The 25,967-nt window shown below is 38.5% G+C and overlaps 1 protein-coding gene across 2 annotated transcripts in view; it reads left to right on the top strand.

The window, feature by feature from the left end:
- JMY (junction mediating and regulatory protein, p53 cofactor) overlaps positions 1–25,967 on the top strand; it is a 55,332-nt gene that overhangs the window by 6,999 nt on the left and 22,366 nt on the right. For both annotated transcript variants that reach the window (XM_080925093.1, XM_080925092.1), the window contains exons 2-4: positions 13,427–13,600; positions 18,892–19,042; positions 22,564–22,733. In XM_080925093.1, the coding sequence (XP_080781219.1) occupies positions 13,427–13,600; positions 18,892–19,042; positions 22,564–22,733 (495 nt within the window). The remainder of the gene's footprint in view (positions 1–13,426; positions 13,601–18,891; positions 19,043–22,563; positions 22,734–25,967) is intronic.

The following is a 25,967-nucleotide window of genomic DNA, read 5'->3' as shown; positions in this document are numbered from 1 at the left end:
TACTGTATTGCCATGAAGGATGCTTATTATAAACAACTTAAAAGGACATGTATTTGTCGGCTCATGGTTTCTGGTCATGGTTAAGAACTCTTGCTTTGAAACTGAGATAGGATCATCATGGAAGAGAGGGAGTGGCGGGGCTGACAGCCAGAGCTACACAGACAAACCCTGCCTTGGACGTGGTGGGGAGAAAAAAGAAAAAAACAAAAACCAGGTGTAGCCCCTAAGTTTTACTACATTATACTCTGTGTTAGGGTTTTACTGCTGTGAACAGGCACCATGACCAAGGCAATTCTTATAAGAACAACATTTTATCAGGTTCAGAGGTTCAGTCCAGTATCATCAAGGTGGGAGCATGGGAGCGTCCAGGCAGGCATGGTGCAGGAAGAGCTGAGAGTTCTACAGCTTCATCTGGAGACTGCTATCGGATTACTGGTTTCCAGACAGCTAGGATGAGGGTATTAAAGCCCATGCCCACAGTGACACACCTCCTCCAACAAGGCACACTTCCTAATAGTACCAGTCCCTGGGCCAAGAATGTACAAACTATCACACTTTTGGTTGTTTGTAGGATATTTACATCACATTTCGTAACAGCACCACATTTACAGTTATGAAGTAGCAACAAAAATAATTTTATGGTTGGAGCCACCACAGCATGAGGAACTGTTAAAGGGGCACAGTGCTAGGAAGGTGAGAAGCTTATACTCATCTGTTCATTAGTTATAATTTTTCTCCTTTCTACTAACAGTGCTGGCTGTTTTGATCAGTATTTTAGTACCTGCTCTTTCAAAATGTTGGGATTTTTTTTTTTTTTTTTTTTTCTTTTTAAATTGTACTTCCATATCTTTACCTCAGTCTTGGGTAGTCATTGATTGTTGAGTCAAGAGTTCAACTGCCACTGAAAATATTATCTTTGTGGAAGAATTCTTATGTGCCTTCAGAGTATGACATGTCTGATAGTTGAGAACTGCCTGTTGTAAAAGTTAGGTCATTTTCCCTCTCTCTATGCTCCCAGAAATAAGACTCAGATTCAAAATATATTTATAAACACCTTAGCCATATAGCTAGGCTCTTTTCTGACTAGAACTTAAAATAACCTATTTATTCTAATCTACATTGTACCATTTGGATGGTTACCTGCCTTCAGGTACCATGCCTCTGTTCTCATCCCATCTTCCCGGTTCTTTTGCTGGAAATCTCCCAGAATCCTTTCTGTCTCCTGGATGTCCCACCTCCTATTTCCTGCATTAGGCCATTAGATTTATTCTTGATGGGTGCCACATTCATACAGACACAATATTCTCTCTATAGCCTGTAATTGACTTCCTTCTATCTTTACTTTATTAATATGCTTTTCAAAAGAGTTGAGTTTTACTTTGTATAGATGCAGGATCTCATGTAGTTAGGAGGTAGCTTGACTTTGTAGCCAATGATGACCTTGAACTTCCGTCCTCTTGGCTCTATAGTACTGATAGTGTAGACCTGCTCCACCATGCACAGCCTAGTTTTATTACTTATTTAGTTAGTTTTCATTATATTTGTATGGGCTCGTGTGTATGTGTGTGCTTGCTTGTGGAGGTCAGAGGTCAGAGTTGGACGTCTTCCTCAGTTGATTTCCACCTTATTTTGACATTGGATCTGACTGTTCAGTTGTGGTTTACCCATTGAGCTTCAGGAATTTGTGTTTGCCTCTCCAGCATTGGGATCATAGGTGCATGCCACTGTGTACAAGCTTTTTATCTGGCTTTTTATAAGGGTGCTGGGTATCTGAACTCAAAGAGCATTTGCTGACTGAGCCATTTTCCTAGCATGCCAGGGTTTTGTTCTTAAGAAATATTCTACATGTCAATTTCTTTTAAAGGACTTATTCCTATTTGGGAAGGAGTGGAGTATTTATGTGGTATAAGTCAGTTTCATACAATATCCTTATATAAATATTATATATATAAGGATAATATAAAATTCTGGCACTGTATAGCTGAGCTGTAGGCTGCTGATTCTGAGTTATATGCCTGCATCACACATTACTGCATGGAGTGCAGTGGCAGTTGTAAGACAATGGGCATTTGTGTATCTGAACAGACGAGGCACTGTGAAAGCCTGTGTCCCTGTGAGTCAGTGATGAGTAGGAAGGCTTTGAGCATGATGGCCCTGGGACTGTGGCAGGCTATACATGGGACACTGTGGGGTTGTAGGGTTGTTACTGTCTGTGCCAGCTTGCTATCATAGTGACAAGGGTATCTCGTGTAGTTAGCTGATTCTAGCACCCATTTCAGAAGGAAAGTGGCACTTTTTTTCTTTTGCTATAGTTTTTAGGGGTCCTTGAAAACTTTTTTTCACGATAATTATGTTGTAGGACACTGAGTTTAGTGCATTTATATATTATGTATTTATTTAATCATGTTATCATGTCATACATTTAGTTCTTTCAAATTTTTGTTATTCTGGACTATATGAACAGTAATAACTATAATGACCTATGTAACAGAACCCCTAATTATTCTTCCATGACTTTGTACCCATTTAACAGTTTTTCCCTGTCCTCATTCTCCCCTTTACCCCTCCATTTAGTAACACATCCACTGTTCTGTTCACTAGGTCCGTGAGCTCAGCTGAAAAAGTAATTTGGTACTTATTAAGAAACTTTAAGAAGACTGTGTCCTTGTGTTAGAGGAGACATTTCATTAAGCAGATTTTTGTTTTAGATTTAAGGTAGTTAAGAACTCACTCTTACCAGTATTACCCTGAGATGGAAGCAGATAAAAAGGATGTGTAGCAGAGTCTGGTGCCAGCCTCTAATCCCACATACTTAGGAGGCTGAAATAGAGTGGCCAAGTTCAACCCCTGCTTGAGCTATGGGAGTTCAAGTAACTTAAAGACTTTGTGGCAGAACAAAAAGTGTGTGTGTGTGTGTGTGTGTGTGTGTGTGTGTGTGTGTATGTATGTACACATGTGGGGCTTGGGAAACAGACATGATGGTTCCCTGTTAATCCCAGCACTCTTGAGGAAGAGGCAGGAGGATCTGTCTAGTTAGCAAGTAACTCCAGGTTAGTCAGAGCTATAGTGAGACTCTGTCTAATAGTGGGAAAAGGAGCTAGCTAGGTGTCTCATTTGGCAGAATACCTACCTGTCTCCTATGCACAAAGCCCTGGGTTCAGAAGCCTAGCATTTGTAGAGACAGAAGGATGGGAAGAAGTTCAAAGTACTTAGTTCAAGGTGAGCCTGAGCTGTATGAGACTGTCTCAAGGAAAAAGAAAAAAGGGGTTAGAAATACATGTACAGGAGTATTTGCCTAGGTTGTATAAATAAGACCCTACATTGGGTCATCGGTCTCTTTCTCACACACATCTTTGTTTTACTTTATTAGGCTTAGGTAGTTATATGTAATGCTTAGTAAATCTTTACTTCATGTTTCTGTGTTTGCAAAATAATTCCCTAAAAGTGCAGAAGAGCTTTGTCAGAGTTTAATAAAACACACACACACACACACACACACACACACACACACACACACACACACCCTTTATTATATGTGTAGGTATTCAGCCTGTGTGTATGTCTGTATTCCATGTGTGTGCAGTGCCTGTGGAGGCCAGAAGAGAGTAAATCCTCTAGGACTGGAGTTATAGACATAGATAGTTTTGAACTGTGGCTGGTGCTGGGGGTCCTGGGAGAGTTGGCAGTGCTCTCCAGCAGTCTGTGTCAGATCTTGAAGCAGAAATAATACAGAGCCTTACTCCCACGTCTCTGCTTCTCCATGTATCCTTTTGTCACTGCTTATGCTGTGCTGATTGGTCTTGGGCCCTTGGCAGATACTTTGCAAGGTTGTTTTATATCCAGGTACATCTACGTCCTTGTGTCTCGGGGACTGCTCTCAGATTTGTCAAGCCTGCATCATTCTCATTTAGAGTCTTCTCACATTTTAAATGTGCTGTTCCTCTCAACAGCCTCATCCTAAACAATGTCATCCTTCCTTCCTACTCTTGTATTATTCATGGTACCCTGGACATTTCAGTTTATAACCGGTGAACGTCCAAAGCACAGTTTGTTTATTCTCTGAACTTTTTCAGAATAATGATTGTCTCTCTTCCCCTTTCTTTGGTCACCCTTCTCCATGCTAGGTAGATGGTGGCACACCCCTGTGCCAGTCCATATTGAATTTTGTTATCATGAATTACATACAGGAGACAATTTAAAGTTTGTTGAATAAATTGTAATTCAAGCATTTTTATTTTAAGATTATTTTCAGATTACTTGAATTGAAATAGAAGTATAATTGATGTTAAAAGTTATCATTGCTTTTAAAGTAATCTAGTGTTGGAAAACACGAAACTTTATAGCAAAGACAGATTAATAAATTAGTATTGTTAGGTGAGATGCCCTGCAATTCACTCTGCAAGAGTATTAAGTTCAGTTGCTGCATAGTTGAATACTGCTCTGTTAGAGAGTAAAAGGCATGTCGGAGATATTGGATAAGTATTTTACTATTTGAAAAACGTTTCTACCCTAGTACTTGCACATACCTGTGAAGCTTAGTATAAGTTAACCATGTAGTCACTTGATGTTTTTATTTCAGCAGAAAGTAGTATCTATAACTATTTGCACTGAGTTATCTTTAGTGTTCTTATCTTTCTGACTTTGAATTGCTGTACACCATTTGTGACTTCCCTTTGTTATGTAGAGATGTTGCTGTCATTCTTTTTTCACTAATTATTTTGCTGTTTTTGAAACTTTCAAGTAGAATTAAAGATAAGGTTCATATATATACTTTTTCTTGCAAGGATTTATTGCCTTTAAAAGGTATAAATGAAAAGCTTGTGATTAAAAATTTAGAACCCCCTGTCTGATTCTCCCTGTTTTAATTGTTTTTGATCTGTGTAGCGTACAGCATGCTTTAGGGTGGTAGGCCATATGGGGGGCGTCTTGCCTCCAGTTAGAACTCTGATGGCATCTGAGGGGGCTCAATGATGAGAAACTAATCAATCATTTCCATGGTAGGAGGTACTTCTTTCCAGTCTATACCTGATTTTGCCACTTTGGAACAGTCAGGACACCGGAAGAGAGGCATGTATCATTTTTAGACTATCATGGCCTCACCCCATGGGAAAAGTGTACATAGTTTGGGTTATTGTGAAGAGATCATTTAGTTACCGCTCCCCTCTTTTGGTAAATTAGAATTCCTTTGGGAAGTGGGGAAGGAATGTCTATAAGACCTTATTAAAAATCTATACAGTAGATATAGTAGTTTATACTTGTAATTCCAGAACCTGAGAAATCGAAACAGGAGGAGTTGAGTTCAAGCTTAGTCTAGGCTGCATAGTAGAACCCTGACTTAACAGGAAGCCACTCCCTGCCCCCACCCTCCCACATAAGTATTTGTTTAATGTCTGAATTTTAAAAAATATGAATAAAACAGCCATCCTCATTTCCCATCTCCCATTCTTTTTTTTAATTGAACAACTTTATTTTAAAAAACAAAGATAAATGTACAGATTTTAAGCATTTTTGCATAAAAGTATGAGAATATATTTTTGTCAGTACTTGTTTTTTTTTTTTTAAGGTTTGATAGTGTGCATTAAGATCTTACTAGTTACAATGAGCATAAAGTACATGTAAAACAAGATGTAACCTGGAATTAGTCAAGGTTTTCTTGGTGTGTAAAGATTAAGCATAATGGTTTTTCATTTTCTTTTTTTCTTTTTTTGGCTTTTGTTTTTTCTTGAACTTCATATAGTCTGTGAGTTGTTTCTGGGGTGTTCAGAGCTTTCTGTGGTTAGTATCCAATTATCAGTGACTGCATATTATGTCTGTTCTTTTGTGACTGACCTCCCATTCTTCTGTCTGTTCAGTTTCTTCTCTTGGAGGCAACCTCACAAGAGTCTCTTCAAATAGTGGCCAAGATCTTAGAGCCTCATTTATTCTATTCCATATATTTCTCCTATAACAAGCTATAGTTCTTTTAATAGCTATATAAGACTCCATTGAGTGGATTTGTTTTGATTTATCTATTAAAACAGTTTTGAGACAGGGTCTCATAGCTTAGCTTGACCTCCAACTCCATATGTAAGATGACATTGGACTGATTTCTTGACTCTACCTCCTGATTGTTAAAGGTTCTTGGCATGTGCAGCTATGCCTACTTTATGTGGTGCTGGGGACTCCTGCATGTTAAGCAAGTGCTCATCTTTTTTGTGTCTCTGTGTTAACATTTACAAGTAGAGTGTATCTGTAAGGTACAATATTGTACTTAAAATTGCTGGATCAAGGGAATATGCATTAAGTTGTTTTTACACTGCCCCAGGTCCTTTTTGTTTGTGTTGCACAAAGGAGCACAGAGCAAAGCCAGCAAAAGAAGGAACACACTCAGTGATTTATTTTTGTTAACGAGGATGTTTATGTATGTGCCAGCCCAAACTGGAGTAGCTAACTGATGTGGTTCTGATGGCTTCCCATCTTTTATCACTGACCTAGGTGTGATGACTGTCTCATCCCATTGCTGAGAGTTGGACTTCACAGTCTGATGTGGTTGGCCAACTGCCAAGGGGAAGAAGGGAGGTTCAGGAATTATGGGCCCTTGTCATGCTAACTACCTGCATCCTCTTTAACATTCATATTTTCAAAAGAACCTTCTGAACTTATCAGTAAAACATTTTTTTTAATGGTCATGCTTCTTACAGGTATTTTCTAAATTCTCACATTTTTTAAACAGGATCTCTAGTAGCCTTGGCTGTCCTAGAACTCACTATTAGATCAGGCTGACCTTGAACTCACAGATCTGCCTACTGCCAAGTGCTGGGTGGGATTAAGGGAGTGCACCAACACACCAAGCCCATGTTCCATTATTCTTTAGTTACTTATTTTTGTGGTGCTGGTTGTCAACTTTATGCTTTTGTGCAGGTATTTTAACAGGTTGTAGATGTCTGTGTACAGCTTATGTGCCTGGTGCTTGTAGAGGCCAGAAGGTGTTCCTAGTTTCCTGGAACTGGAATTAGAGAAGTCAGTGACCATGTAGTGCTGGGACCTGAAGCTCTGCAAGTGCTCTTAGTTACTGAGCAGCTTGCCAGCTCCTTAGGGACATGGAAGACTGGCTGCATTTCATTCTGTCATTCTTTATTTTGAGTCCTGTGTTTCCCCCCCCCCCACCCCCCTTTTTTTATTGTTCTTTTCTTCTTTGGCTTTGCTGGGTATCACATGTGCTAGTGAGCTACGTACCTCCAGGCCAGCACCCAGGTTTCTGATGGTTGTATTTTATACTATTGAGTTAAAATTCACTAGTGATCCCCCCCCCCCCCCCCCGTGTGGGACATAGCAAGACAGTTTCTGGATTTTTGAGTCAGGTTTAGTTCCCCCCCCCCCATGATATCATTTAAAACAAATGCAGACAAAAACAGAGGGGACCTTAGATGAAATGCCCAACAATAGGGAGAAGGAACTCCATCTCCAGTAGAAAGACAGGGAATCAAGTAGAGGGATGGGGTTGCCATTCCATAGTTAAAAACTGACCCAGAATTGCTCCTGTCTAAAAAAACTTCAGGGGCAAAAATGGTTTTCTTGTTTTTCTTCCTTTTTGATTTTATTAATACCCACTGACACAGCTAAACTCCTGTCTTCACTACCATTGATCTCTACCTAGAATTTGGGGGGTGGTGATATATCAATTACCACATTATTTTAGTGTCCATATATATGTTGTTTTCATAAATCTGAATTCATTGTTATACTCAGTGCCTAAAATAAAGTATGATAGCTGGTGTTTGCCCCAAGTAAACTTTAATTATTATTATTATTATTATTATTATTATTATTATTATTACAGTTAAGTCGATATCCCCATCCCTACCTCCTAATTCCCCCCTCCCCCGTTTCCAAGAGGATATTCCCATCCACCCCACCAGCCCTCCCGAGTTCCTGGAGCCTCAAGTCTCTTACCTAACAAGGGTTAGGTGCCTCTTCTCTCACTGAGGCCAGACTTGGGAGTCGTCTGCCTGATATATGTCAGGGCCTCAATTTAGTTAGTGTATGCTGCCTGGTTGGTGGCTCAGTGTCTGTGAGATCTCGGGGGCCCAGGTTAGTTGAAAATGAAGGTTTTCCTATGGGGTTTGCCTTTCTCCTTAGTTTAGCCTTTCCCTAATTCAACCACAGGGGCTCCCAGCTTCTGTCCACTGGTTGGGTTTTAAGTATCTGCATCTGACTCTTTCAGCAGCTTGTTGGGCCTTTCATAGGGCGACCGTGCTAGGCTCCTGTCTGGCAGCACACCATAGCATCAGTAATTGTATCAGGCCTTGGAGCCTCCCCTTGAGCTGGATCCCAAGTTGGGACAGTCACTAAATTTTCTTTCCCTCAGTCTCTTCCCCATTTTTGCCCCTGAAGTTCTTTTAGACAGGAGCAATTCTGGGTCAGTTTTTAACTATGGAATGGCAACCCCATCCCTCTACTTGATTCCCTGTCTTTCTACTGGAGATGGAGTTCCTTCTCCCTATTGTTGGGCATTTCATCTAAGGTCCCCTCCCTTTGAGTCTTGAGTGTCATTCATCTCCTAGGTCTCTGGAACATTTTAGAGGGTTCCCCACCTCTTACCTTCCAAGGTTACCTGTTTCCATTCTTTCTACTGGACCTCAGGGTTTCACTCCTGTCCCCCCAATACTTGGTCATGTTCCCCCATTTCCCTCCCTGTCCCCTCTCCCACCCAAATCCCTCCCTCCCTCTGCCCCCACCCCTATTGGGTTCTTCTCCCTCCCAAATGGGATTAAGGTATCCTTACTAGGGCTCTTAACCTTAACTGGCTTGTTAGCCTTCTTGATTGTAACCTGGGTACTCTGTTCTTTTGGCTAATATCCAGTTATAAGTGAGTACACACCATACATGTTCTTTTGGGTCTGAATTACCTCATTCAGGATGATATTTTTTAGTTCCATCCATTTGCTCTAAAAACTCACGATGTCCTAGTTCTTATTGGCTGAGTAGTAAGTATTCCATTTTGTAAATAAACCACATTTTCTGCATTCATTCTTCTGTCGTGGGACAACTGGGTTGTTTTCAGCTTCTGGCTATTATAAATAAGTCCACAATGAACATAGTGGAGCACGTGCCCGTGTGGCATGCCTGTCGGGGAGTCAGCCTGTCTCTGCTCTCACAAGGCCTACCCAAGGAACTGGATTAAAAGAGTTGCAGTATTTGGTTGAGAACTAATGCTCTAAAACATTACTGTCAGCATTTTTCATACAACTCTGTTAGATTGTTTCAGTTAGTCTTTCTGAGGGCACGAGGACTACCTTGAATATTTGTAACCCCTATAAGACTTACCTGTAATACAAGCAATTTAAGCTTATTCCCCCACTAGCTTACAAATAAATGAGACACAGACTATGGTTATTTTACTTGGTTTTGACAATTACTGGGGTGGGGAGTTGGAGGGTGGGGGAGTAACTCCTAATCTATTCTAACTGCTGGCCCGGCTACCTCCCCAGAAGTGTACCCCAATACTTGCTGTTTCTTCTGGCCACATGCTCATGATCCATCTCCCTTCATGGTTGCTTCTTCCTCTCTTCCCATTCTTCCTCCTTCTCCACCTGATTCTTTTTCACTCCTTTCTCTTCTCCATCCCTACCCAGGTAACTTAAAACCTACTTACCTCTAATTCCTCTCCAGTAATTAATTGGCTGTAGTCAATTTTATTTAGTCAGAGCTTTAAATCGAGGAGCAAGGTTTGTACAACAAAAGCTTATAAATGAGAATTTACTCATAGGCCTAGACATCCATTCCTTTAGGGTACAGAATTCAGCATTACAATATGTAGCAACAGACCAAACCTCAACATTTATCCTGCCATTTTGAAGCTTTGCCTTTGATCTGTGATTTACTCCTAAAAAAGCATTGCCATTTGTTCCAGGCTCAGTACACTTGAGAAACCTAGTAGTCAGAAACCTAGTAGTCATCCTGAATTCTCCTCATCCTCTTCTCTCCTCATTTTTGCTTGATAGAGGGTTTCTCTGTGTAGTCCTGGCTGTCCTGGAATTCACTGTGTAAATCAGGCTTGCTTCAAGCATAGACATCTCTGCCTTCCTTTGCCTGGTGAGTGCTGGGATTAAAAGGTGTGCACCACTACCACCTGGCTAAAAGTGATGCTACCTGTTCCTTCAGAAATCTAGTAGTTTTCCTTAATGCTAATAAATTAAATTTTATTGCTTTTTAAAAATGTATATGTGTGTTTTTTTTTTTTTTTTTATGCATGTTTGTGCACCACTTTTGTGTTTGATGCCCTGGATACCAGAAGAGGGTACCAGATCTTTTGGAACTGGTTACAGATGGTTCTGAGCTGCCATGGGGTAGTGGGAATTGAACTTTTCTTCTTTGGAAGAAGGAAGCCAGTGCTATTAATTGTTGAGTTATCTCTCCAGTTCCAAATTTATATCTAAAAATTTCTGACAGTTACTGACAACTTCATTGACAGATACATAGAGCCTGTGAACTCATCTGTCTCTTGCTATCTGATAAGATTGTTTTTAGGTCTTTGGTTGCTTTTGTTGTTGGTTTTTTTTTTTTTTTGTTTGTTTGTTTTTCTCTTTGCTTTTTTGATCTTAGTTTTTGTTTTGTTTTTTTGTATATTTGGCTGGGTAGCCCAGGCTAGCTTGGAACTCACTCTGTAGCCGGGATGCCCTTGAAGTACATCTGCCTTCCAAGTGCTGGGATTGTGGGTGTGATATACACCAAAGCTAAGGTGTGTGTGTGTGTGTGTGTATGTGTGTGTGTGTGTAAAAATCCTTGTTGATTCTTTGAAACCTGAGTATTTGAACTTACTTCCCTTTGTGCATAGAATTCCTGTGGCCTTCCTGGTGCATGAATCTACAAGTTTATTTGCAAGTGGTGAGCCTCTTTGACAGGGTGTTCACATTGCAATTGTAAGTTTTATCTGAGTTTGATTAGTGTATTTCTCCAGTAGACTTTAAGCAGGTTCATTGACAGAAGAAACTACATCCATATTGTGTCCCTTATAATCTAAGAAGTCTGTTGCAATGTAGTGTGGATGAAATATTTGTTGGAAAAGTAAGAAGGTATTCTCTGGTCAATTCTGAAAATGCTATAAATAGTAAACACTGTAGTCTTTTGTTGGAGACTTGAGTCTTAATTTTTATTCTATTGTATTCACACCTTCAAATTGTAGTATGTAACAATTCTGAGTCCTTCTCCTGGAGCAAGAAGAATACCAGAACTGTTCTTTAGTTGTTTGTGTAGCTGAAGCACTTAAGAATAACTTCATACTACCCATATAGATATTTACCCCCCAAATCTTCTCTTTTAATGTATTTCTGCTGTTCAGGATCAGGACCAATAAGGGATAAATCCTCTTTAATTTTTGATGTTAGTATTGTCTTTGTTAACCTTTTATTAACTCTTGTTAACAGTTTTATTTTCACAGAATCAACCCTTTGATTTTATTACCTTTTATTTAGTGATTTCTTTTTTTATTGATAACAGTTTTAAAATCACCTTTTAAATTTTAGACAAGGGTTTTTTATGTAGTTTTAGCTGGCCTGAACTCTGAAGAGTAGGTTGTCAACAGATTCTGCCTCTGTTACTGTGCCTGGCAGTTTTACTTTTAAATGTTTAGTGTGTGTGTGTGTGTGTGTGTGTTGGGGGTGGTGTTCTCTCCTTTCAGCAATTCCCTGGGGTTGCATGCCTACTCACTGAGCAGTTCATGAGCCCTCCTCTTTTTTCTCTTTGTTTCTATTTCTTCTGTTTACTGTAGGTTTAATTTGACCCTTTTCTGTTTTTAAAGTGGAAATTTATTGATTTTTATGTATTTTAAAATATTTATTTTCAGTGTTATACATTTCCCCTGTAAGTATTGCTTTTCTGTATGTCCAAAATTTTGATGTTATATTTTCATTTAATGTTTTTTTAAGGTTTTATTTCAATTATGAGAATTCATTTATGTCAGTGTATAAGTATGTAAATGTGAGAACGTGTGCAAAGGAGGTCAGAAGTTGGTTACCCTTTTATTCTGGGCAATTGTGAGGTATCCAACATGGGTACTGGGAAATGAATTTGGGTTCTTCTCACACTGCTTCTTCTTTTCTTGGTTTCTCCTTCAGAAAGCTCTCTGTACTGCCTGTCAGACAAAATGTTAGGGATAGTAGCCTGTGCTCTGATGAGCCTGAGAAGACTATTTTCAGCTTGTTGAATACTGAAAAGAACATAGTATATATTTTATATATAGTGAGAAATACAACGTATCAAAATGTTTCAATTTAGCATTAGAGTTTGAACCATTCTCATGAATACAATAAATAAAATAATCAGTTTAAAATATTTTCTACATTTCTGTGGTTATTTTGATATATCTCTAATTATGTCCTTTATTTTTTAGATTTTATAAAAGTTACTTTTAAAAATCTTGTATGTGTGGGTGTTTTCCTGAATGTATGATTGTGTACCATGTGTGAATACCTGGAGACCCTGGAGGCCAGAAGAGGCGTAGACGCTGGAGTTTAGCAGTTTTTGAACCACCATGTGGTTGCTGTGAATCAAAAGTGGGTCCTTTGAAAGTACAAATGTGCTGAGCCATTTCTTCAGAATCTTAGTTTTTTGAGAATTTTCTAGTTATAAATTTATTGTGGTAAAACAAAAAAGCATATGAAATATACTAGTTCTGTTCAGTTTTTAAGAGTTTGGTTTTTGTTTTTGTTTTTTTGTTTTTTGTTTTCTTCATTTTAAATGGCCTAGGATAGGTCTGTCTTGATGCTTGGGTGGTAGTGGGTTTTCCTCCCTCTCTCTCTGTCTCTCTCTCTCTCTCTCTCTCTCTCTCTCTCTCTCTCTCTCTCTCTCTGTGTGTGTGTGTGTGTGTGTGTCTGTCTGTCTGTCTGTCTGTCTGTCTGTCTCATGCTGGTGGTGTTAGGTAGCTTTTGAGATAGGATCTTGTATTGCTGAGGTTGCTTTCATATTTACTATATAGATGAGGATGTTACTAAACTTTTTTATAGCTTCTACTCAGCTACCTTATATAATCCAGGCTCATCTGTTCAGGAATGATAGCACCCCCAGTGGGCTGGGCCCTCCTGCATCAATTAGTAATCAAGAAAATGCCCCATAGAAATGCTCATAGGTTAGCCCGTGGAGGAGGCAGTCCTCAGTTGAGATTCCTTCTTCCCAGATGTATATAGATTTGTGTCAACAACTAACCAGCATAGTAATAGAGTATTCTTTGGCTTTGTTTCATCATGTGATTGGAGAACATTTACTAGACAACAGTTCAAAGGCAGGCAGGTAGTTTACTGTCTCTCTCTAATGAATCAGGTTGTGGTCTTGTACAGTGAGATACTTGAATGAGGATGATGTACAAACTGCTTACTTCATGATTCTGCAGGTACAGTATTATCAGCCACTGTATTTAGTTTTCTTAGTATTGAAACTTTCTTGTTCACAGCTCTTGGACAAGCACAAGACTATAGAAAGCATGGTGGAGCTTTTGGACCTGTATCAGATGGAGGATGAAGCCTACAGCAGCCTCGCAGAGGCTACAACTGAACTGTACCAGTATTTACTTCAGCCATTCCGAGACATGCGAGAGCTTGCCATGCTTCGAAGACAGCAGATCAAGGTATTTCTTTTTTCTGAGCCTAAACTGTAGCTACTCTGCTTAGTAGTTCTGAGCTTGCTAGTCACGTGTTTAAATTACAAAAGAAGGGTTTTTAAATATGCAAACAGATTCCTTGCCTTTCTTCTCCAAATTGATTGTTGGGGCACTCAATTGCCATAATCTTAACCTTTTGAAAAATACTGAATTGTCAGCTATTTAAAAATAAATTAAAAGGGTGTCAGAAACCTAAGACTGGATATTAGAATATGCTTGACTTCTAGAAAGCAACTGTAGACATTTTTTGAGAATGTAGCCTGAAAGGCAGAAAGGAACGAGATGACATGGTTGTCCCAGCAGTTCTGGACTGGACTGGAGCAGTCTTGCACCTTTGCAAATCAGGATTGACTACTTAAGATTCTATTAATTAACCTCTGTGTTTTGAATATCCACTTGAGAAAAATCTGTAGACTGTATGACTGAGCTACTGTCACTAGTTACTCCATTTTTCTTGGGAAGCAGTGTGAGGAGAAACAGTTTTGCATTAATAACTTTCTTTAAGGTAAAAATGATATTTTAGTGTATTTGTTCTAAACTGTTATGTTTTACATTATCAACCCCCTATTTTATTCTTTGTGCTTCTTAAGAATGCTTATTGCATACAGGCATATTTCCTAGTAATTCACTACATCCCGTTATTGAGTTCATAGTGTGTCACATAAATATGGTAAATGGTACACAAGGACTATGGTAGTCAGGTCTTACTTAATTGGTATATTGAATAAATTCATTTTTAGGAGTACCTTTTAACTTATTTTTATTTAAAGTCAATATTTAATAAAACTATTTGTCATGTATTTTATATTTTACACACTGTAGAAAGGGCAAAATTGAAATAGTTAACTTATGTAATTTGCCAAATTTTGGTGAGAACACTTAAGATCTGTTATGTTTTTAGAGAGTATTATATATTGTTAAGTATATTTTATACTATGTTGTATAGGGCTCTTGAACTTTGTCTTCCTACAAGAAATTCTGTGTCTTTTAACCAAAATCTTCTCTATGCCCCAAGTTCCATCCTGTCTGCATGAATTGGTGCCATTCTACTCCTTAGTACAGGCTGAATGGCATTTTTATGTGTCTGTGTGCATGTCCCTGCTGTCTCTGTTCATTCGTCTTGTCGATGAACATGTGCATTCATCCCATCTCTTCACTATTCTGAATAATGCTGAGTTAACATTGAACACACTTATCTCAGCATACCACAGCAAATCCTTTGCACATACACCTAGATGTAGGACTGGAAGACGATGTGGTCTGTTTCTACTTGTCTGAGGAGCTATCATAATAATTAACACTAATGTGTTCCCGTAGTAGTGTACAAAACCTCCTCTTTCTCCACTTCCTTTTTCAGTATTTGTGACTTTTTGTTTTTGTGATTATCCAATTAAATAGGAGTAAGATGATAACCTCATTGTGGGTTTGATTTGCTTTCCCTGATGATTAGTGATATAGAACAATGTTCATATGCCAAATAGCCATATGTCCTGTTTCCTTAGGTCCTCTGACAGTTTTTTAAAAAATTGTCACCATCTATTTGGATACTACTAGTCTTTTATGAGATGTGTGATGGGATCAAATCCAGGGTCTTTTGATGCCACTCAAATACTTTCCTTCTCACTGTGCAATCTGGCCTTGAACTTTGGATCTGCCTTGTTGGCATCCTGAGTAGGATTACAGTGCATGCTGCTATACCCATTTCAGTCTTGGCTGGTGTATTAAGAAGCTCTGATGGGGCTGAAGAGATGAGTCAAGATTAAGAATGCTTTCTGCTTTTCCAGAGGATCTTAATTTGGTTCCCAGCATCCATAGTGGGTGGCTTATAACCAACCATTGTTACCCCAAACTCCAAAGGCTCTAATGCCTTCTTCTAGCCTCCACTGTCACTTTAGCCCACACACAGAAAAAACACATGTATAAATAAACACATGAAAGTAAGGCTTTTTAAAAAAAAGTTCCTGATAATTGCTTATCCTTGAACAAACATTTCCATTGTTTAAAAAAGTTACATTGTACTTATAGTATCAATAACTATATTCACAAATCCGTGTTAGCATTTGCTTCACTGAAGAATCTGAAGTTAGGTTCTCCCAATGTCTTAACAATGCACAGAAATACCATAGTGACTTTTTAAAAAAATGCAGTGATGTACTTAAGGAGTTCCATGCCAGAGAATTTGTATTTATAAATTAGTTTTACCTTCTGGCTACCAAAACTGACACACACCTTTTTCCATGTTAAAACAGGCTCTGTTTTCTCTCTAGCCTTGAAATTCCAAGTAGAACTGTCATTGTTCTAGTACATAATCCAGCTGAACAGGGCTGCTGCACGTATTCAAGTTTTCCAAGTTAGGAAAAGATGCTGAGAGGGGGTTGTTTAGTGCCTTGAGTACAATAAAATGATCAGGCGGGTTTCTAGCAATTGGTTGCAGCATTTGTAGCTGCTAAGTTCAAAAGTTCTCTATAGAGCAGCAGAGGAATCGTGGTGCATAAAGCATGTTTATATTGTTTGTGAAGGCAGAGACAGACATATAACTAATTCAACAGCGCTCTTCAGATGATGGTGGCATTGTTTTGCTTTTAACCTCCTCCCACAAAAGCCATAGTACAAAATTTTAGTTTTTAAAATGTTTATCCCCTCCTTTTGTCTCAGAGGTACAATGTTTATTTATGCAGGTGGAAAAATTTCTGTCTTAATGTTCTGAGCTAGGAGCTTTGAGTTTGTGCATTCTGTGTTATTTATTACATTTTTATTTCCTAGATAAATTTGTTGGGGTTTGATCAGAAAATTAAGCTAGAAAATCAACAGTGAGCATTCTAAGATAAAGTAGAGCAGGTACTTAGGCAAGAAAGTATACTTCATTTTTTATTGTATTTTACATGTATGAGTGTTTGCTTACATGTGTGTGCCTGGTGCCATGGAAATCAGAAGAAGGCATTGGATTTCCTGGACTGTAGTTGTGGATGGTTGTCATCCACAATGTAGATGCTGGGAACAGAAGGAGCCCAGCGCTTCTGGAAGGCCATAGTAAGTTCTACATGCTGAGCCACCTCTACCATCTCTATGCTGGCCTCTTTATTTAAACTATATACTTAATGTTTTCAAAATTGAGCCATAATAGAATCCAAGAAGAGAATTACTATCAAGAATGAGAGGTGCCAAGCCAGAAAGTCTAGCATACACTGGCACCCTAGTAGGTCAGGAGGTTGGGTCCCATATTATAATTTAAAATATTATTTGCTTGATACCAGTATTATAATCCCAGAAAGCAGACTTGGTGTGCTTTATAAAGACCAGGGCGTGTATTATAGGAGCATGGTGCAGTGGGAGGGGAAGGGGGTACCTCAGTGGGCTCATGCTGAGGTGGCCCCCATGCCCCCCCCCAGTTTTCTTTTGAAAAGGTTTCACTTGGTAGCTTAGGCTGACCTAAAATTTCTAACCTGCTTTTTGAGTGCTAAAATAACAGGTGTGGTTTGAACCACCATGCCTGGTAGAAACTGAAGCCAGGGTCTTGCAGATACAGGCAGGAGCTCTACCACTGACTGATATCCCTAGCCCTTGGAAAATGCAGTTATTGAACAAGAAGAAAATGCCTGGTAGATGTTTGCCACCCAAAGATGACATCAGTAGTATATTTTATATGCTTTTATTTCTTTGGTAATCTCTTATGTAATTGAAATTTATTTTATCTATGATTTTGAACTGTATCTACCTATTGTTATAGCATATTTTTATATTAAGAGAAACTCCATAAACATTCATATTGCAAAGAATTGAATTTCATGACTGTGTCATACACAGCTTTCTCATTATGTATCTATATTCATTTCCCCCTTTAGTGTAAACAGCTCTAGCTGTCACTCCTTAAAGATGTTTTTTTGTGTGTGCACGGCCCTCTTGCATGTATTCCTGTTCTTTCAATAATCTTCTTTACCCTTATGGTTTTATAAATGCTTTCTTTGTGTTACTGATGCCCAGATTTGTATCTCTGGCCCTGACCGTTACAAAATTAATTCCAACACATATAAAACTAAATCCTTAAAAATTTTAAAGTTCCATTCCTCCTCAAAGTAAGGGTGCTAAATTTCAGTTGGTTAAATTTTATTTTAATTTTAGATTATTATGGTAATTCTGTATCTTTTATTGTTTGGAGAATATGACTTGTTTTATTTTTACTTTTGAAATTCATTATTAATTTTCAATGATTTGATACCTGATGTTTGTTTTTTGTAATTTTAAAATGTGCCATAGGTGAGTTACATTTATCTGTTTTTCATCATTTTCTAATTTTTGTTTATTGCTTATATATTTAAATGTGCATGGATGTTTTGCCTGCATGTTTATGTGTATTCCATGTGTGTGCTTGGCACCCACAGAACCCAGAAGAGGGTGTCAGATCCCTTGGGACTGGAATTACAGGTAGTTGTGAATTACATGGTGTTGGGAATTAAATCTGGGTCTTCTAGAAGAGCAACCAGTCTTATCTGCCGAGCCATTTCTCTAGCCCCAGACCCCCTTTTTTTAGACAGGGTTGCTCTATGAAGCTGTAGCTATCCTGAAACTTACCCTATAGACCAGACTTGATTCTGCCTCCTTACTGCTGGGATTAAAGGCATATACCAACTTCTGGATTTTAATCCTTAACAGTGTTATTAACATTCTTTCCCCTGATGCTTCATTCTTCCAAAGACTGGAGATTTCAGACATGGGCCGCTATAGCCTGTCTAAATGCATCTTATTTAAATTAAACTTTTGCATATGATAAAGCAGGATTATATATATGGATATATGGTCCATATCTGCTCATTTTGTTTTCACCTTTTTTGTTGTGACTTTTGTAATACACAACTAGTTTATTTTTATCTAAAAGGGTAGAGTGCTTGCTTGGGATATGCCAGACCTTAGTTTCCTAAACAAACAAACAAACACCAGTAACTTAAAGGAAAAATACAACTGTTGTAAATGAGAAGATAAATTGCTCATTGCCTTAACATTCAGAAATAACCAAATGCTTTGCTGTGTGTATTGGGGTGGGGGATGGGAGGATGGACGAAGGCAGAAAGGGAAGAACGGAAGGACAGATCAGCACCATTGTCGAATCACACAGTGTAAGATCACTGGCTTCTTTCTCTTCTAGAGCAGAATGAAGTAGTAGTCTTTATTTTAGCACTGAGCCTGACTAGTCCCTGGCACATTACGAGTATCAAGTGTTTGAGGAATGAGTAAAAGATTTTCCCTTTTCTCTCTCTCGGAAGATTTCCATGGAGAATGATTATCTGGGCCCTCGAAGAATTGAGAGTCTGCAGAAAGAAGATGCTGACTGGCAGCGGAAAGCTCACATGGCTGTTTTGTCTATTCAGGATCTCACTGTCAAATATTTTGAGATAACAGCCAAAGCTCAGAAAGGTAAGTTTTTGGTAAGATTGCTTAGGCATTTTTGAAGATTAGTTACATTTTTTGTGTTTAGAATAATTGTATAGTAGAGATTGGAAACTGTACTTCACCCCATTGGACACAGAGTAGCCATGGTTAGCAATAAGGTACCCTTTCAGTGCCAAGGCGTACCATACCCGATCTTTAAGTCAATAGAAAAAGAAGTTAGAGTTATTGTGGGGTTGCCACCAAAGAAGACTGCTTGGACATAAGTTTAAGTGTTTAATAGCCAGCTGGTGACTTTTTCTGGGTGTTTGAAATCTGAGCCTTTCTCAGGATGAGCTTTAAAGCACTATATTCTAGATTCACATATTTCAGTTAGCAATTTTAGATAGCCAGAAGTGGAACTACAGAAGCCAAAAAGCAAGGTTAGCACATTTAGAGATTTTCCCAGAACTATGGATTTTGATGGGTTAGGCTTTTGTTTTCATTTGACTGTGGGGCTGTCTGTGTGCTGAGTTTTAGTCTGAATAGCACTTCCATCATGGAGTCAGTTGTGCTAAGATCTGAGGCCCTGTTAAAAAATACAGACACAGTAAGGTCATTTCATCTTGGATAAAGCCAACAAATGTGGAAACACGGTAGAAACGATTGTCTGTGCGTATGCACACGAGTGAATTTTTTCACAGAACTAAACCTCACAGACTTGACTTTAAAACATATCTTAGAATAGAACGTTCCCCCTGTGTACATTCTACTTTGTTGATCTTACAGCTGCTTTACTGCTTCAATACAATTTTAAAGATGCCTAGAAAATTTAACATTTTTGATATAAAACAGACAATGGGGATATTGAGTTTGAGACCTTAAGATTAAGGATCAAGGAGATGCTGAGTTGAAAGCATCAGCTTTTTAGTGTATTTGTTGTTGCCACGTTATATGTTTAGGAAAATCCTCTTATGGTAGTTTAGCCTAAGAGTGAATCCAAACTTGAAATTTGTCTCCCTGTGTCTCTTCATTTGCAGTCTGTTGTCTTTACCTAACAAAGAGTTTTGCTTTGTATTTATTGAAGAGCACAGAAAACATGATATGAGAAAGAAAGAAAGGATTCTATTCTATAAAACTTACAGAGTGTTACAAGAGGTATTTTACTGACCCAAGCTGACCCAAGATAGTACTCAAAACTGCAAACATATTATTGACCTATATCCACATGTTGTCCAACATTTATGGTGAACCTTTGGTTTCTTTAATATTACTTTCAACCTGTTGCCTGCTTTCAGCCAACGATTACCACAGCACATACATGCACTATTCTGGATCAGGGGTATGGCAATGTATATAGTTTAAGATCAAAGCTATGCATTTAGCTTCTTTTACAGCATGATTACTTGGAAAGGGTAAGGGCAGGTTGGAGAAGCTGACACACAATGCGGAAATAGGTTGAACACAGTCTAAAATGAGCTTAAGGCATGTTATTGGCATGATTTCAGGGTCTGTCAAAAATTGAGTTTTTGAAAGCAAGAGTTATTTTCAGAAAAAGATATTCCCTCAGAGATACTAAGGACAGCAGTGACTATAGCAGCAAAGCTCAGAAACCAAGAAAAGGGAGCAGAACTTTTAAGGAAGCAAATTCCTTATCTGTCAGAACGGGAACATGTGATTTTTGAAGATTGTAAGTCAAGAAATAGCAATATTTGTAAAGTAAGCAGCAAAGGTGGTTTTATAGCTGGGTGGTGTTTGAGTGTCAGTGGAGGAGTGGAGGTGAGCATAAGGAATTAACTTAGTTACTTTGTAACATGTGTGTCAATTATTAATGAATTTATTATCCTTTTTTAAGAAGGAAGTGTTGGGGTTGGAGGGGTGGCACAGCAATTAAGAACACTGGCTGCTCTTCGAAAGAACGCACATCATCGATTCCCAGCACTTACCTCATGGCTCACAAATGTCTGTTAACAGTTCCAGGGAATTTGATGCTCTTTTTTGGCCTCCATGGGCACCAAGCACACATGGTGTGTACATACACACATTTAGTCAACACCTGCACATATAAATAAAACTAAAATAAAGGATTTCTGAAAAATTTAGGCAAAGCTTACTAAATTCCATATTTTAAAAGATAGACAAATACTACAAAATTAATCACTTTTGACAAAAGTGATTTCAGGGTCTGTCAAAAATTGAGTTTTTGAAAGCTAGTCTAGTCACCAGCCTTTGTCGTCTGTTAAAGTGTGATTGGCATAAAGATTTGGAGTTCTTTTAAGGTTTCAGGAGGCACCACTGCCAGTGCCGTGCATATGTCTGGTGTTATGGATGTCACTGCAGATGCCCATGGGGGCCCAAGGCATTGCTTTCCTGGAGCTGGCATTTTTTGTCTCTATGAGCTGTCCAATGTGGGTGCTGCTAATTGACCTTGGGTTCTCTGGAAGAGTTTCAGAGTTCATAATTGCTGAGCCGTTTCTCCATTACTGCTTTTAAAAATTGGAACATTTTAGCTGTCTATCAACAAGGAACTATCCAGCACTATTATTACAGACTAAGAAGTTCTTCCTTTCTGGGAAAGAAGAGGGCTGTGCTGCCTTTGGGGGGCTGTTGGTTCCATCTGCACTTGCATATGGCATTAGTTCCTCCTGCATCTGGTCATCACACAGTTTCCTAAATGTTATTTGGGAATAAATCAAGCTGGCCTCAAATTCACCTACTTCTGCCTCCTGAGTGCCTGGGATTAAAGCCACATACCACTATTCACGATAACAGAGAATGCAATGTGTGTGAAGTTTTATTTATTGTGTGTGGGGGAGTGAGTGAATATTTTGAATATTTTGGGATTAGATTTCAACTAATATATAGTATACATATATGCTATATACATATATGATGAACTCTGTGTTCTCAAGTTCATTATGTTCACCCTCTTCCCATTCCTAAATGTTTTTTTATTGATTAATTTATTTCTTTGTTTTTGTCCTTTAAGACAGGGTCTCTCTATGTAGCCTTGGCTGTTCTGTAACTCACTAAGTAACTCACCATGGCCAGCCCTAATTTTTTTTTATTTTATAATTTATTCATATTTAAAATTTTTGTGTATGTATGTGAATCTGTGAGTTTATGTGCACCGTGTGGTGTACAGAATCCTGAGGAAGCCAGAAAAGGTTATCTAATTCTTGAACTGGTTATAACAGGTGCTTGTGAACTACTGTGTGGATGTTAGGAACCAAACCCAGTTCCTTTGCAGGAGCAGTAGACATGCTTATATTTCCTCAGCCATCTCCCCATCCATGGTGAAGGCTTTCTTTGTTTTGTTCGAGGCAGTGTCTCACTGTGCAGGTTTGGCTGTTGAGGAATTCACAATGTAGACCAAGTTGGCCTCAAACGTGAAGATTTACTCGCCTCTTGAGCGTACCACTCATAACAGAGAATGCATGGTATAATTGGACTATGTGAAGAGATATTAAGTGTAATTTATTGTGGGGGTCAGTGAGATATAGGGCCTTATAGTTCTTCAGCATGTAGTAGTTTTGTGCCTTAATATTTCTACAAATTACTGTTAACAGCTGTGTATGATCGGATGCGAGCGGATCAGAAGAAATTTGGTAAAGCATCATGGGCAGCAGCTGCTGAGCGAATGGAAAAACTCCAGTATGCAGTTTCTAAAGAGACTTTGCAGATGATGAGAGCTAAAGAGATTTGTCTGGAACAGAAGAAACATGCACTGAAAGAAGAGGTAACAAAACCCTCATTAAAATTTTAGAAATTGTAAAACATTAAGATATGCATAAATTAGACTCTTGATTTTGATAAACATCTTGTTTAGTATTATTTTTATATAACACTGTTTTGATTATCCTGTTATTTAATTTTATGTGCTTTGTGTGTGTGTGTACCAATGTGCATGTTTGTATTGGTATACATGTGTGTGCAGATTAGATGCATGTGTTTGTATATGTATGTATGAGGCCTTGGGTGTCATTCCTCAGTTGATGACCAGTTTGGTTTTTGAGAAAAGGTCTTTTACTGCCTTAGGATTTGTCAGTTAAGCTGGGGTACCAACACAGGCATACAGTTTCCTTGTCTTTCTAGCACCTATCACACCATACTTAGGATGTTTTAGTTACCAACAGTTAAGGGGAAGAAAGGATTTATTTGATTTACTTCCAGGTCATAGTTCATCATTGAGGAACATGAAAGAAAGCAGGAGTTTCAAGCAGAAAGCTGCTTGCTGGCTTGTTCTCTCAAGTGGCTTAGGCTCATGTTCAGCTAGTTTGTTTTAAACTACCCAGGACCACCTCTCCAACATCTATTAACAGTCATTACAGTCCTTGATGTATGTGCACAGACCAATCTGATGAAGATAGTTACTAAACTGAGATTCTTTACAAGTTGTTCTAGGCTGTGACAGGTTGACAGTTGATAATTAGGACACATGGCTATCTTCTTGTGTTAGTTACTTTTTATAGCTATGAAAGACACCAAGACCAAGCCATGGTTCTTGAGGGGTAGGGTTCATGACCTTTGCAGCAGGGAGCATAGTTGTAGGCAGGCAGGATGCTGAAGCCACTGGACATATAGCTAATGGCTTCTATTTCAATCTGCAAAGGAGCATAAGACGGAGAGCCAACTGGGAATGGTGGTAGTCTTGAAACTTCACAATTCCTTCCAAAACATTAACCAACTGGGACCAAGCTTTCAAACTTGAGCCCGGGGGCCATTCATCATCAGGAGCCCATTATTATCTAAACCACCACACTTGTAGCCCATTTTAATACTGTCTTTATGAGATAATGTTTGTGACCGCACCCACCTAAAGATTGCCACCTGTGAAGATCTGGATACAAGATACTTCATAGTAGCTTTGTTTAACAGTGAACAGCATATATATACCAAGGAACAAAAAGGGCCAACAGAGCTTAATTGCAAAAAGTTTTTTTTTTTTTTTTTTTTTTTACTTTTCTTTTCTTTCTTTCTTTCTTTCTTTCTTTCTTTCTTTCTTTCTTTCTCTTTCTTTCTTTCTCTCTCTCTCTCTCTCTCTCTCTCTCTCTCTCTCTCTCTTTCTTTCTTTCTTTTTTTTGAGACATGACTTCTCTGTTCACCCCTGACTGTTTTGGAGCATGCTCTGTAGACCCACTGGCCTCGAACTCAAGATCCATCTGCCTCTGCCTCCTGAGTGCTGGGCTTAAAGGCATGGGTCACCACTGCCCAGCTGAAAAAAGTTTCTTTACCAGAATTTTAGAGTCTTGAGGCAGTAGAACGGTAATGGGAATGGCCCTGTCAAGGCCACATACTATTATGTCAGGAATAGAACAGGGTTGGGCTTAGTTCCCTTGACTCTCAGCCCCTGGTAGTTTGGACCTTTCATGCAGTTACAGATGAGGATGGGATTAAAAGCCATGTGGAGTTAGGAAAAGATAGAAACTACACTTAATGTGTCTGGTAAAGGTTAGATCCAGGTTTGCAACACATTAATTTCAAATAGGCCGTTAAGAATAGTAGAATGTATGTTTTTCTTGGTCTGAGGAGAGGGAGCTGGCAAAGGTGACTGGATTTATATTATTTTAAAGAAGCAGTTATACTTCAAGAATTAGATAAAATAGAATTATTTGATTCATTAGATTATGTTTTCTAAAAAAACTATTTAATGCATAGCAATACAGTTTATATTAACATTTGGAGTAAAATTATTTAAACAATAAAAGGGGTAAATTTCAGGCTACAAAACTGCCTGTCCCACAGGTTTTTCTTTGTAAGTGTATCAGCATGACAAGTATGTTGAGTGTCACGTCCAGATCTTGCTGCTCTAGTGGTCAGTGGAATTAGACAGCAAGCCTAACTTTGTCATTGCCTCAGAGGACTCACACATGTTGGCTTTTTCTGGAATGCAAAAAAATGGTTCTTGTTACTTTAGTACCAGACAATTAAAATCACATCTATCATGAAACAAAAGCTATGAAGGAGCCAAAACTGGGGGGGAGGGCAGGGGGGACCAAAAAGATGGAACTTGCTTTGTAGACCAGGCTGACATCAAACTCAGAGACCTGCCTGCCTCTGAAAAATATTTTCTCACAGTTTAATTATACCTTGTCTTCATCTTTTTTACCTGCTGTACATACTTAAACTAGTGTATATAGATACATGATCTGATCAAGCTCACAGATCATGTTGACATACTTGTCAAATTTCACTATAGTCTATGACCATATCTTATTCATGTTTTTCAAAAATAGTTTTTTTTCTTTTAAAGCTATGTGTGGGATCAATGAGAAGGTTCAGTGGGCTAAAGACACTTTATTAAAGCTGTTTTATTAGGGAGTGTAAATGCATTGTGGAACTTTTGCATAGAATGCGCATGATATCATAGTAACATAAAATAATAACAAAGTTAAATAGAATAAAGCCACTTAGTCACATAACATAAAATAGCCTAGCCATCACCAGCCACAGTGTTTACGGAGAACTGCATAATCAAGTTTTAGTCATTCAGTTCCAGTCAGTTTTTAATCCCCACTGGCAGTGTAAGAATGATTGTTAGAATTTGGAAAACAATTTCCAAATTTCTAGCTGTTTTTTTTTTTTTTTTTTTTTTTTTTCCTCTCTGACAATTTTTTTCTTTTAAAGAATTTTGTTTGTGTTTTAGATTCAGGTCTGTTACCCTGTATAGATCTGCTTTTATACTATTCTCTTGGTTCCTCATTTTGATTTTAAAATACTAATGTGGAGCCATGTGTATAGGAGCATGCTCCTACCTTCAAGGTAGAGACTGAAGATTAGGAGTTCATCCCCTGCTGTGTGAGAAACCCCATCAGCAGTGCCCCGCCCCCTCCAGCTCGCAAGTGGATTTGTTAAGCTCTTACTCTAATGTGAGCCTTGAGTAGTACAGGCTACATTTTGAATTTATGTATGAATGTTTTGCCTGTATGCATCTATACACACCATGGCCAGGTGCCCGTGGCGGGGAGACGCC

The sequence above is a fragment of the Micromys minutus genome (genome assembly GCF_963924665.1).
Source record: "Micromys minutus genome assembly, chromosome: 11".
Classification (NCBI taxonomy): domain Eukaryota; kingdom Metazoa; phylum Chordata; class Mammalia; order Rodentia; family Muridae; genus Micromys; species Micromys minutus.
The sequence above is the reverse complement of the archived record's forward strand: the minus strand, read 5'-3'. Positions and strand labels throughout refer to the sequence as shown.